Raw genomic sequence first — 13,261 nt, 5'->3', positions numbered from 1 at the left:
CTTTTGCAGGAAACAATACTGATAATGGAACAGATCCTGACCCACCAGTGGTGCCACCTTCAGGTGAGGAGTAAAGCTTTCAGGGTTCCCCTTCTGGGGACTGCTGGCAATAACCAGGTTCCAGGGAGCACTGCAGATGCCTAAGCTGAGTTGAGTTCCCCAGCCTGGGTTTCTCTGAGTTCTTTTCCCATTGGAGTCAAAGTTAGTCAGACCATGACCTTGAAAAATCTTCCACTCTTCCATCTTTCCCTGCTGGTCATTCTGCAAGGGGAATGTGTGGTGGGACATTTGAGGAGGTTGCTCATTCCATGCCTGCTGACGTTGCCTCCTGTGTCGGTGGGTGGATTGTGGGGTACAAGGGTTTCCATGTAAAGAGTTGCCCAAGGCCCTGCAGGGAGCTGTTCCTGAGGCTGTTGGAGCATGGGCAGGGAGGGATGTGAGGCACAGCCCAGCAGGGAGAGACCAGGGACCATGACTGGGCACCATGAGGGAGACTGTGCCTGTCATCCTCCACTCCCAGCCTGCTGCTGGGGAGGGATGTGCTCAGCATCCCCGGAGTCACCTTCACATCCTGATGGCCCAGCTCTGGCAAAGACTTTGTGCCTCTGGCTACCACTCACATGAGCCTGTGCCAAAGGCCACCAGGGGAAATGCACATGTGGTAAGGAGGGTTCCAAGAGCAGGGTTTGAAAGAAGGATTATGAGAGCAAGAAGACGGCATTTCCGAGGGCTTTTTGAGCAGTAGATGCTAGGCAGTGCTATCATGGCTCTTCTCTTCCCTTTTGCAGGAAACAATACTGATAATGGAACAGATCCTGACCCACCAGTGGTGCCACCTTCAGGTGAGGAGAAAAGCTTTCAAGGTTCCCCTTCTGGGGACTGCTGGCAATAACCAGGTTCCAGGGAGCTCTGAATTTCTCCAAGCAGGGAGAAGTTCCCCTGCCTGGGTTTCTCTGAGTTCTTTTCCCATTGGAGTCAAAGTTACCCAGACCATGACCTTGAAAAATCTTCCACTCTTCCATCTTTCCCTGCTGGTCATTCTGCAAGGGGAATGTGTGGTGGGACATTTGAGGAGGTTGCTCATTCCATGCCTGCTGACGTTGCCTCCTGTGCCGGTGGGTGGATTGTGGGGTACAAGGGTTTCCATGTAAAGGGTTGCCCAAGGCCCTGCCGGGAGTTGTTCCTGAGGCTGTTGGAGCATGGGCAGGGAGGGATGTCGGGCACAGCCCAGCACGGAGAGACCAGGGACCATGGCTGTGGAGCGCGGAGCAGACCATGCCTGGTGTTCTCCACTCTCAGCTTGATGCTTTTTGAACAGACAATTCTTGGCTGTGCTGCCATGTCTTTTGTCTTCTGTTCTTCACGTAATAATTCTGTAATTTGAACAGATTGTGATGCAACAGAGATACCATCTTCAGCACCTACAGCTGAAAGGCAAATATGCTCATGCAGCATTTTCTTGGGACAGCTTGGAGTGACCAAATCCCAGAGAGCTCTGTAGCCCCTTCTGACAGGAAGGAGTTCCTCTGCCTTGTGTTTCCCATATTCCTTTTCCAGGAGAGACAAACCTGACCAGTTGCTGGCCATGAATATCCTTCTCTCTTTCCTCTTTTCCTGCTGGCCTTTGCTGCAGGGAGAATGTGTTGGGGAAGATTGGTGGAGGTTGCTTTTTTCGTGCTCGTTACCTTTGCCTCTTTCAGCAGGGAAGGATACAAGAGAATCTCTGCAAAGAGGTGACCTGGCCCTGCAGGGAGCTGTGCCTGAGGCTGCTGGAGCACAGGCAGGGAGGGAGCTGGGGCAGAGCCTGGCATAGGGCTGGGGCCAGGAACTGTGTCTGGGGGACAGGGCATCTGTCTGTCCTGGAGCTCTCCATACCCCACCTTTTTCAGTCCCAGTAGGGCCTTCCAATGTAAGCAAAATGTCCTCATTCAATGCTGTATCTCCCTGCTACTCTTCCCTGAGGGGCCTTGCTGTAAGTGGAATGTGTTTGGAGGAGTTCACAATTGTTGTAGCTTTGTGCTTGGGATCTTTTTCATCAGGAAAAAATTTGGCTTCATTAGGTTCTCTGGAAAAAATAATTGGAAGTGAACCTTTTAGGAAGTGAAAATTCATTGAGTGTTTTAGTTTTTATTTTTTGGGGTATGAATGAGAATTCCTATTTTTTTCCCCGTTTCGCAGAAAATGTCTCATCCATGAGACTGTACTTATGGAGTGAAACGTAAAAAACAAGGCAGGGTGAAAAACAGAATTTGATATCTTGAAAGAGAACTGTAATTTCCATCCTATATATAAGATGTATAGAAATATAAATTTTAATTTCTTATTAACCACTTAAATTATATATAGATATAAAATGCATACTTTAAAACCTTACAGAATATATATATAATTACTCTGAGAAAATATATTATGATTCACTTTGGAGTTCTCATTTTATTGATGTGTCTGCAGTAAAGGACTGTGCTATGACACTGTCATTATAAGGCAAGTGTGTACCAGTGCACTATTAAAGATACACAGGCTATTGCAGTCTGTATTTTTCTAACAGTCACTGCTTTTGGCAAGCCTTGGTATCCCTTCTTTCTTTGATTTGGTTTTAGTTGTGTTAAGTGGAGTTGAACTCTGAATGCTCAGTGTGACAGATAATGAATTTCAGCCATACTCTGTGTCCTCACTGTGATATCCTGCTGGATTGTGTGGGGAAAACAGTTACTATATATTAAACAAGCCAGATATACAGATGTATGCTCTGCAAATGCATCTATACTCTCTAAAACATATCTGGTAGATTCCCTTACTAGAAGCATATGTGAACTACTCAATGTATGAATGACTTTATGTATGAACTAGCTATTGCAGAAACTCACAGAAACCCTAATGTCAATATGTTTCATCTTGGTATTAGCAGATTTCTGCCTTGGAGATCCTTGTGGAACAAGTTTAGCTACGTGTGTTTCCTTACATAGCAATTACACCTGCGTGTGCCCATATGGATACTACTACAGCAGTGAGGATTGTAAGAAAGGTGAGTTGCAGAAGGGCATCAATGCTTTTAGTTACCTGCTCAGGTGGATTTTGCTTCCCATATAGCTTTGTTGTCATGTTATAATTGAAAACAAAATCAGTCTGGGAAAGTGACTGCTGAGTGCTTTCTTGCTTTGCAGGCAGCCACTCCTACAATGACCTAGATTGCAATCTTGCAAAACAGTGACAGCCAAGGAGGTTAATGTTCTAGGAAAAGAAGGTGAATTCTCTGTCAGGAGTGCAGGAGATTAAAATGAGTGAAAAGCAGGAAAAAAAATGCAAGTGTAAACCTGACATTGATATTAATGACAATGATTTAAAAAAGAGCAAACTTGTGAACAACCGGATTGATTTTCCCCATTGCTAAACACTCATCAGAGTCCTGTGGAAATGCATCTTAGAAATGCTTCTGAAGGCCAAGCATGTGGGAAAATAGGGCTTCTTATTTAAGGATCAGCAAGCAGGATTCTCAAATTTACTTGTGAGGCTTAAGAAGCAAGTTGATTCTGAATTACTTTCTCTGTAAACCACAGTGAACCACATTAGCTGCTTAATAGCTGCAAATTTGGAGTACTTGATATACATTTTTTCTCACCAAATTCTGTAACACCTTGCAAAAAGTCTTGTAGCTTCAGGCCACGTGACAGTTTAATGTTACTCAGTTTCAGATACAGGACAGATTGTTTGGGCCCAGGATCCTGCCTTCTACCCTGGCAGCCAAAGTATATCCCCCATTGTGACTGAGTTGATTTGTCCTTTGCTAATCCCTGCTGTATATGAAAAATAGCACTGATTTATTTTCTGCATTGTATTTCCCCATCCCTAAAAGCTGGAGAACTCTAAGGTGAAACTGAGCTTTCCTGAATGCTTTCTAATTTACACTCTCTGTTCTCATTCCAGGGGACGTATACCCATGCTCCATTGTAGTGAACATATCTTACAATAAAAATCTTGAAATTGTAAATTCCACAGAGTATCAAGAACTGTACAACGATGTATCAGCATTTGTGAGTGACAATGGTTTTTCCTCCCATATATTTAAAGCTATTTTAGATGTCATGTAGACAGAGAGGACACTCTCTTTAATATGGGGCCTAGAAAAGTTCCTCTCTACAAGAGATCTGCTTCTTTCAAAGAATGCTTCACATTAGTTTAGACCTATTTATAAAAGACTTGAATTTTGTCCTCAGATGAGCCATGCATGGCTCCTGCTGAAGTGAAGGGTATCCCTGAAGTAATATCTGCATTTTTAGTACCATTTCTGTTCTGGGGAGTTCTCATATAAATTGCTCTCCATCTTTGACCATTCCTTCTCCAAAAACAATGGGGCTGAGTGAAGTTTTCCAGCCTATTGAGTTTCTGATCCCTGCTGTTTGCTGAAGGCTCAATAATACTCAGTGGTATGAGTAAAAATGAACAGCTTTAATTTTTTTAAAAAGAAAATTACTGGCTCCACACAGCACAAACTTCTCCAAATGGCCAACCAGCTGTGTCTAAATACCAAATAACAACCCTCTTCCATAAGTCTGCCAGTATTAGTATTTTAGTGTTTTTAGTGAAATGGATACTGCACATTTTTTATAATTCTATGATTATACATAATATTTGGTATTAGATTTCCTGGAGAAATACGAAAGATGATCAGTTTAATTTATACTGCCATGTTGAAACAAGTGACTTGCTTATTTCTCTGCCTGGCAGTAAGGAAAAATATATATGCAACTCTACCAGACATCTGATTAAAAAATATTCACAATGTTAATCAGGAATGATCAAAAATGGTTATCAATTTCTGCATATTATTATATTGCTTACTATTAATGTTGTCTCAGAAAGTGACCAAAAGTTATTCCTCCAGAATGTTAAAAAAGTTTCTCAATTTTTTGTCCAGCATTTTTTTCCTGATATGGCTACAGAAGAGCATCATATGTCGACTAAAATAAATACACAATAGAGTGCAAAAGTGAAAATAGCATAGAAAATAATTTGAATTTTATTACAAAGAAAGAGATAGAGTTGATCTTTCATTCCAGTTGAATCAGACATCTTATCCTCTTCTCACAGTGCCTCCTGCTTTTGTGGCAGTTGAAGGCCTCTGTCTCCCCTGGTTGTTCCCTTCTTCACATGGCATGAGGGAAAGCAGTGATGTGTCTTCTGATCTGTTGAGCTCCCAATGCTTTCATCAGTGCTTCCTCCCACAAGATTGACCCTGATGATCCCACTTCACTGCCTCCCAGGGACATGTGCCATCTCTGAGGGGGTCAACTTCTCCCTCTTCCCTCTCCTTGTACTCAGATTGGGGCTATTGAGACACCCTCCTAAGCAATGAGCTTGCAAAGGGGTATCTGTAGCTCTCAGCCAGCTAACCCAGCCTGACATTCATTCTCCATCCCTCCACTGCCCTCCCATCCATATTCTAGAGCACCACCCCACTGTTCCTCTTCTGCAATGCCTTTCCTGGTGGATATAACACATCACCTTCCTTTATTTGTGCCTATAGTAGCATATTCTGTATAAAAACTTTACTGCTGAAGCCTCAGTGGTTCATATGATTTTGGGCTATGTGTCTGCTTGCCTTGAACTCCAATTTCTTTCTCTTTTATAGTTTAAGGAGGCCTTCAAAAATCTATCAGGATATGTAGAAACTGTCATCAAGAAAATTCAGTAAGTTTGCTGGTTTGTTTTTTGCATACTACATACTTCCACATACCTCATTTTAATCTGTTTCCTGTGAAGTTCTCAATTCAATAAAAAATATGGGATGAGTTCAGCTCAGAATGCTTCCCCATAAAGGAGGGATGCTGGCCCCATTTTTATCCCAGTGTTTCTGTGAAATGGGCAGGCTGAGGCAGCCCCACACTGTATGTCCTGCTGCTAGCACCATGTAGGATGCAGCACTGTGCTGTAGCTAGCAGTCCCTGTGAAATCTGACATGTCTGAAATTCTAACAGTTAACTCTGAGTTCCTGTGACCATTGGGAGTGCCACCCAGCTTGGAGTCCCAGCGTAATTTAAAAACCCTCGTTACAGAAGGCATAGCAAATGTATTTTATTGTGCATTTGTTGGTGTCTCCTGATGGCAGGTTGAGCAAAGATGCTGCTGAATGGGTTGTGGTGTAGCTGTGGGCATAGGTCCCTTGCTGGTCTAGGTAGACCCTGTGAGATGTCTCTTTTTCCCCATCCCCATCTGTCACAAGGTACTGACCCCAGAGCTCTGCCAGCTCCTCTGTGTTTCCTAACCCCTATGAAGCAAAACCTGGCATGCTAGCACACAATGTCAACCCTTCCAGGGCACCCCAGGGATTAAGCAGCTAAGCAGAATGTTGTCCTAACAGAGCTGTGGGGGCAGTAACTTCCAGCAGAGCAGCTGTGACGTGGGGCACAGTAACACCTCAAGGAATGCAGCAGTCTGCCACTGCGGGATATTTGTGTGCATATCCTGGCAGCGGGAGGTTTAGCTGAAGAACAGGGAAGTCACTGCTGCTCTCCACCTCACACCAGGGAGGTTGCTGTGAGCTGAACCCAACCCAGGTAGTGTGTAGCCTGCACAGATACCTCTACATGGCAAACAGCCCTGTCTGCATTCATGGTGGTCACACCCTGAATTATCCTCACCTCCACATCACGCCTGGATAAACCCACAGGCTGATGGAAGTTAGGGTCTAAGAGATGAGGTTCTCCACATTGCAGCTGGTTTGAGGTTAACCCAGCTAGAAAATGCTAGTTCTGTATCAAAAGCACACAAAGGAGCAGTGCTGTTATCATTAAATCCAGCAGTTACCTATTTACACCTGGACCTACTGGAAAGATGGCTGTTAATGTATTCCTGAGCAAGACTTACACTCATTTTCAGGTCTCTTGGCAACTACCTACTTTATGGGGGGAGGGAGGGAGATTTGGCAGATTTTCTCTCATCTTTGCATCTAGCTTGCATCTAGGTAGCTTTGCTAGCTTGCTATATGGATTGTGTGAGACTTTAAAATGGTCCTGTCTGTCCCTTTCAGACGTCTAAGCCAGAGTGAAAACAGAAATTCTGGTCCAGGACTGAATGTAACAGTGACAAACCTGTTCTCAGACAAATCAGATCAAAATGAATCTACAGTTAGCAATGCAATAAGAGCTGCAATCAACAATACCGACTCCTTTGTCACGTCTTATCAGGGTATGTAACTCCTTGCTGGGGAAGCAGCTAATCAGCAGAAACAGAGATTTTTAAAACCTGGTTGGAAGATTTCTGTGGGCATAGGAGCCCATCAAATCATAAGCCTTGTTGATTTTAAGGAGCTGAATGTTCAATCTCGGGTAATTTCGATGAGTCAACAATTCAGTGCTAGTCTCTTTTGTCTTATTAAGGCTTCCTACTCCCTGTGTAAAGAAGAAAAGGTAAATATTTTCCCCTGGTAAGCAATGGCATGGTGGTTTTAACCTGCTGAGTGTTAAGAAGTGGGAAAAATCAGGATAAAATATATACAGATATATATTATGCATCTGAGAATAAGCCAGTATTTTACTGGCAAAATAGGATGAAACTCTCTTTAGACTTCTCCCATAATAAGCCATGGTAATTGAAATGAGGCCTCACTGATTAGCTAATGAGCTAAGGCATTTGTTGATGTAAACCAATAGTCTTGCATTATTAAAGGTATAATACTGGGAGAAAGAGTTTGAAATTAAAATAAGGATGTTTTTTCTTTTTTTTTTTTTTTAAGTTCCTGTTTTGAAATCAGCTTTTTAAAAAGGCATAGCTAATAATAAAGAGTCCATTTCATGGCTTAAAGCCTGAGTTTGTTGTGTGAAGGTGACTGTATCCTCAGCTGTGAGAAGGAAATAGAAAACCACTGGGAGCTCCCAAGGCACCAGTGCAGTCACATCCCTCTACAGCATGCCATGCACTGAGGTCTTTAAACCATTCCCACCACAAGGACATGGATCTAAAGAGCAACACACTGGGCAACCAGGATACTAATGCTGCTCATGAAATAAGTGCAAGCCCACAAACATTTATATCTGTCTAGAACTGTATAGAATCTGGGTCTCACAGCTCAGCTGTGGAAAAAACTAGGAGAACAGTTATGATTTTTCTCTGTAGGGTTTTTGGTTTTGTTTGTTTGGGTTTTTTGTTTGGTTTTTTTTGTTTTTGTTTTTGTTTTTTTTGTTTTGTTTTTGTTTTTTTAAGTGAGTCCAAAAGTTAGTTTTCAGAATATGAACTTACAGGAAGAATGTCTCTTTTCATGGACTGGAGCCAGGAAGGTTTGGAGATAGTTGAAGGAGGCTGAGAAACAAAAGGTCAGAAGATGTGACCACAACTATTAAGAGCAAGGAGGGAAAAAGGGCTGGTCTGACAGTCTGAAATATTGATGTCCCAAGAAAAGGAGTTTTATGTTTTTTCTATTTAGAATTATTAAATAATTGGTTTATGATTTACTGGGCAGGTGCACTGCTTTCTATGAAAGGGTATTCAACTTTGCTCCCTGTTTCTCTTTTAAAGAGGCAAAACATTGTGAGTTTTATGAATGTGATCCTAAAACCACAGAGTGTGAAGAGAAACGGTTTCCAGAATGCAAATGCAAATTTGATTTAGAAAAGACAAAATGGAGTAATTATTCTTGTCCAGGTAAGAGCCTTGCTGCTTTCTCTATCCTTGAAAGACTGATCTGCTTCTTCCCTGTCTTGGTCTCTCTTTGAGAAAGGTGCTGGGCAAATGTGCTGACCTCTAAAAATCAGTAAATGTGCGTCCTGTTAAGAAAGCCATAAAAACACATCCTCACATTTCACTTTGAACAAATCTATAATTTTATTCCAGCAGAATAAATTATTAAAACTTGATAAAATCATCACTGAAACCAGTGAGTAGGCAAGTCCTTAAATGCACTGTTAAGAGTCCTGGTAAGAACTGAAACCTAAGCAGGTAAAGGATGGAACAAATTGAATCCTATACTCACAGCCTTCTCTGCTAGGACATATTTTGGGAATAAATTCTACAGGTTACTCGAAGAAAGCTGACAGAACTGGAAGTCTCATGATGCACTACAATAACCTGTTAAGACTCTGTGTCTCGTTCATAATTCTAGATTTGCATTACCTGGATTTAGACAGGCATTTGTGAGAAGAATGATTTCTGTCATTTTTGGAAACTGTTAGTTTTTAGGGTTTTATTTACTTTCTTGTTTTGAGTCTTTAAGTGAGCGCTCTGTTTATATTTTAGCTACCCTCCAAAGCCCTGTGATTTACCTAATTTTCTTAGAAATACCTTCTTTTCTTCCTATGGAAACTAAAACTTTTACACTACAGAAGTAAAAAAAAAAAGTCTAACATGTAAGATTTTAAGAAAAATAAAAAAATAATTCAAAAATCCAAGATAAAGCTATGAAAGCTGGCTACAATAAGTCCCAGTGAGATGTGATCCAGTGTAGGCCTTTGTGGTCCCATGCCTGACTGGAACTGATACAGTTTGCCATACAAATCATCTGCTGTGAGATCAAACTTCAGGCCATTGCTTACCTATGGAAGATGCAGCCTAGCCAGATTTCCTTTTTGATGAAGTTGGATGGTTTTGAACACAGCCTATTTACTTCTAATTTTGTGATTTTACATTCCAGTTTTTGCTTTACATGGGTACAGTCCTAAAAAAGCCATTTGGATGCTTTAAAGCACAGGAGAGGGGTGGGTGTGTGTTTAGAGCAATAAAACAATCTTCTACCTGCAATTCACTTATGTTTTTCTCCCTGAAAATACAGTTTGCAGTGCAAACTGCTCTGCAGCAAAACACAAGTACTGTATACAAGAAAAAGATGGTCCAACATGCAAATGTATGATTAACTACAAAATGGAGGCTGGAGAATGTGTGGCGTGAGTATTCATCTTTTTATTGCATTCCTGTGCTGTAGGTGAGGGCAGGGGAGGAGAACATCTGCCACAGGGCCAGCTGCAGGCCAGAAGAACAGGCTGCAGGAACGTGAATCAGAGAGCTGCCCAGGGGCAGGGCAGGGGGTGTCACAAGCTGTGGTGTCACAAGTTGGGGCATTTTCACTCCTTGGCATTAGTCCTTTGTGTGCACTCATAACACCTGGGAGGAGAGGAAGGAGACCCAAGGTCACCCCTGAGTCAGGGAAGAGGACAAAGTGCTTCACCACATAACACAAGCTGCTCTGGCAGCGTGGCTGAGCATGGGAGCTGCTCTGCTGAAGTGTTTAGTAAGCAACAGGCGTAAGAGCAAGATGTGCCTCCAGTCCCTGCAATGTTTGCACTGCTATCAGTGGGGACTGTTTCCCAATAACTTTCAGACCTTAATTCCTGCTTCGTTTCCTCTCTGAAATTATTTCTGTCAGCTCAGGATCAGAACAGAACAAGGGTGTTTGCTGGTGAGGCCAAGTGAGTGACTGGTTGTGCTCTGCTCTGGTGGATAAACAGGGAGACTCACTCCCCATATCCATTGATTCAGCTCTTTTTGTTGTTATTATTGCTGCAAATTGAACATTTCTTACCATAAAGTTGATATATTTTAAATATCAGAAACTACTATGAGAGAAAGGTAGAGTTGCCTGTCCTTACAGACCTTATGCTGAGGCTTTTGTTAAAGGCATTGCATGGCAATTCTAAATGGCTCAAAGATGCAGAGTTTAGTTCTTTAGAAAAATTAGGTTCTTTTAACATTTTTCAGACTGAGATCCTGAAACATTAAGTGCCAAGATCACCAATCACTCTGAAAAATCTCAGATTGTTTCACTTTAATGAAAGTAACAGTAAGATAGGGTTAAAGAGGAAACCTGTAAGGAACACACTTTGTGGAGAAATTGCTGATAAAGGGGTGAAATATATTATTGTTTTATGATCATACAATGGTTTGGATTAAGTGGGACTATAAAGATCATTTTTTTTTTTTCTGTCTATCCTTCCCTTTTTCTCTTCTGTAGTTGTCCAGTGGGCTACTCCGGGGAGGAATGCGCTGACAGTAAGTATAAGAATTTCTGATTTTTAATTATAGTCTTGAAAAATACCTAGTAATGCTTAATCTGTCTGAGATAACAAAAAAGTGGTAACCTTTAGGGGTGCCACCATTCTTCATTTATAGAAGGACTATGTTAGGGGAAAAGAAAGTGAAATTTCTCTGTTGTCTTATGTGCTTAGGGCATGGGAAGAGCCTATTTGACACCTAACTACATGGTTTAGCATCAATACTAGCTTAAACAACCCCTACATCCTCCCAGTTGTTCCTGTCCCTCACCTATAGCTATGTGTAAAACCATTCAGTGCACAGCATGAGGACCCAGAGCTGGAGTCAAAACATCCATCCATCAGAGATGGTCTTTAATGCAGATCCTTAATTTACATCTTTCTGTGTCCACAAAATGTTGTAAGCACCAGGAGCCTGAAAATAAATCCCTTCCCCTTCCCTCGTTTTTCAATATTCACTGTGAGTTATCAGTTGACACATTTCTTTTTTGCTGTTTTTCCCCCCAGACAGTGAACTCATCCTTATAATAGTGGGCACAGTGTTTGGAGCCATTATCCTGTGTTTAGTGATAGCAGTCTCTGTTATTTCAGTCAGGTAAGAATATTTCTTACAGTTGAATAGAAACTGCTTTGCTGTGTGTTCAAAATAAGGATTTTGCACTAGCTAAAAAAAACCTCTATGCTGTAAAAATCTGTTGCATGCTTCAGAATGGAGCTGAGCATTCAAAACAAGGTGGGAGTGGACAAATCTCTAAGTTGGACTTAAAAAGTAAGACACACTAAACAGTCTTTTAAAATCTCCTTTGTTCTTTCATGTCCTCTAAAGAGCAAGGCACAAACAAAATCCAGAGAAGAGGAGCCTGATCCAGTCAGGGTATTCTGACATGAACATTGATGAGAGACCAAGCATGTTCCCCAGAGTCCAGACCACCTCTGGCCATGCAAACCCAGGATATCAGCCCAACAACCCCTATGAGATGCGTTCCAGAAGCAGAGATCATTTTCCAGAGAGGGATTATGATGATCTGGTAAGTGTTTCACATGGTCCTGGGGGAATGGAATTCCTGAACAGCAGCCCTGTGGGCTACAGACATTATTGGAACCTAAGCTTCCCTCTGTACATCCTCCCTTGGTCTAGAAGGCCAAAGTGGTATAAAGGCACCCAACAATGTAGCTGCAGCTAAAAAAATTATCTTAATAAAGAAATTTCCTCAGTGCAGAGATCAGCACCCATGAAGACCTTTCTGGTCATCCTTGAGCCACAGGAAGGATATGTGAAAAGCAATGGTCAAAGCAAGAGCTTGGCTGCCCAGTGGTCTGCTGTGTCATAGGATATTTGCACCAGCCAAACTCATCCCTCAGCACAGGTGTGCTGCAAGCATCACAGGCTGCTGCCACCTGAGCTTCCTCTAGGCTACTGTAGAGTCAACAGGAGCTGCAGTGGCACCTCCCGGCTGCAGCCTCATGCAAGATTCACAGTCAGTTTAAGCTGGGACTGATGCCCAGGGGGTTGTGTCCTCCTGCCTGGTTCACAGCAAGACTCCTGCAGCTGCTGCAGCGTTGCAGAGGGGAAAGGTGTGAAGTGCCATGAATAATACAGAACAGTTTTTGCACTGCTGTGGCCCAGGGGAGCCTGGTCAGCAGAGGTGTGTCATTATGTGGAAGGCATGTTCCAAAAAAAAAAAATAAATTCCTGATTTATCCTTGAATTCTGCAAGGAAGCCCCACAGAGGAGGCAGAGGCTTGAGATTAGCTCAGTTTGGGTTAATAACACCAAGGTTGTGGGATCAAACCCTGTATGGACCATTCATGCAAATGTTAGACTTGATGATCTTTGTGAGTACTTATTTCTCTTCTTTTCTTGTCTGAAAATTCTCTGTAGTATGAAATATCACGGGAGCCCACAGGCTTTAGAAAACAGAGCAGATATTGAGTGACCAGAGCAGCAGGATGGACGAGCACCACAGCCCTGGGTCAGAGCAAAGAGTTTCACAGCCTCTCACCAATGCAGTACTTCAGCAGAAGAGAAAACAAGGACCTTAACCCCAGATTCTCTCAAGATTTTCTAGAGGAAGATTCCTGCTTGAAAGAGATCATGGATAACTTTGAAATAAGGGAATAATGTTAGGGAGTAGGGAGAAGAAGAGGACTTCTTTTAAAAGAACTAATGTGCTCCAATAAACATTAGACTTCTTCAATGAGGCCAGTACATTGGCAAGAGAGTGAGTGCACACAAGATACCAGGATTTTAACCCTGCTGGTTTTCAGCTCTTCTGGAAGCTCTT

The 13,261-nt window shown here is 42.3% G+C and overlaps 1 protein-coding gene across 1 annotated transcript in view; it reads left to right on the top strand.

Moving 5' to 3' along the window:
- MUC13 (mucin 13, cell surface associated) overlaps nucleotides 1-12,939 on the top strand; it is a 30,618-nt gene extending 17,679 nt beyond the window's left edge. The window contains exons 7-16 of the mRNA XM_058028509.1: nucleotides 2,906-3,025; nucleotides 3,925-4,031; nucleotides 5,630-5,688; nucleotides 7,028-7,185; nucleotides 8,512-8,637; nucleotides 9,761-9,872; nucleotides 10,937-10,974; nucleotides 11,484-11,571; nucleotides 11,803-12,004; nucleotides 12,859-12,939. Of these exons, the coding sequence (XP_057884492.1) occupies nucleotides 2,906-3,025; nucleotides 3,925-4,031; nucleotides 5,630-5,688; nucleotides 7,028-7,185; nucleotides 8,512-8,637; nucleotides 9,761-9,872; nucleotides 10,937-10,974; nucleotides 11,484-11,571; nucleotides 11,803-12,004; nucleotides 12,859-12,909 (1,061 nt within the window). The 3' untranslated portion in view covers nucleotides 12,910-12,939. The remainder of the gene's footprint in view (nucleotides 1-2,905; nucleotides 3,026-3,924; nucleotides 4,032-5,629; nucleotides 5,689-7,027; nucleotides 7,186-8,511; nucleotides 8,638-9,760; nucleotides 9,873-10,936; nucleotides 10,975-11,483; nucleotides 11,572-11,802; nucleotides 12,005-12,858) is intronic.
- Nucleotides 12,940-13,261: the final 322 nt, after the last annotated feature.

This window comes from Melospiza georgiana, chromosome 7 (assembly GCF_028018845.1).
Source record: "Melospiza georgiana isolate bMelGeo1 chromosome 7, bMelGeo1.pri, whole genome shotgun sequence".
Lineage (NCBI taxonomy): Eukaryota > Metazoa > Chordata > Aves > Passeriformes > Passerellidae > Melospiza > Melospiza georgiana.
The sequence above is the reverse complement of the archived record's forward strand: the minus strand, read 5'-3'. Positions and strand labels throughout refer to the sequence as shown.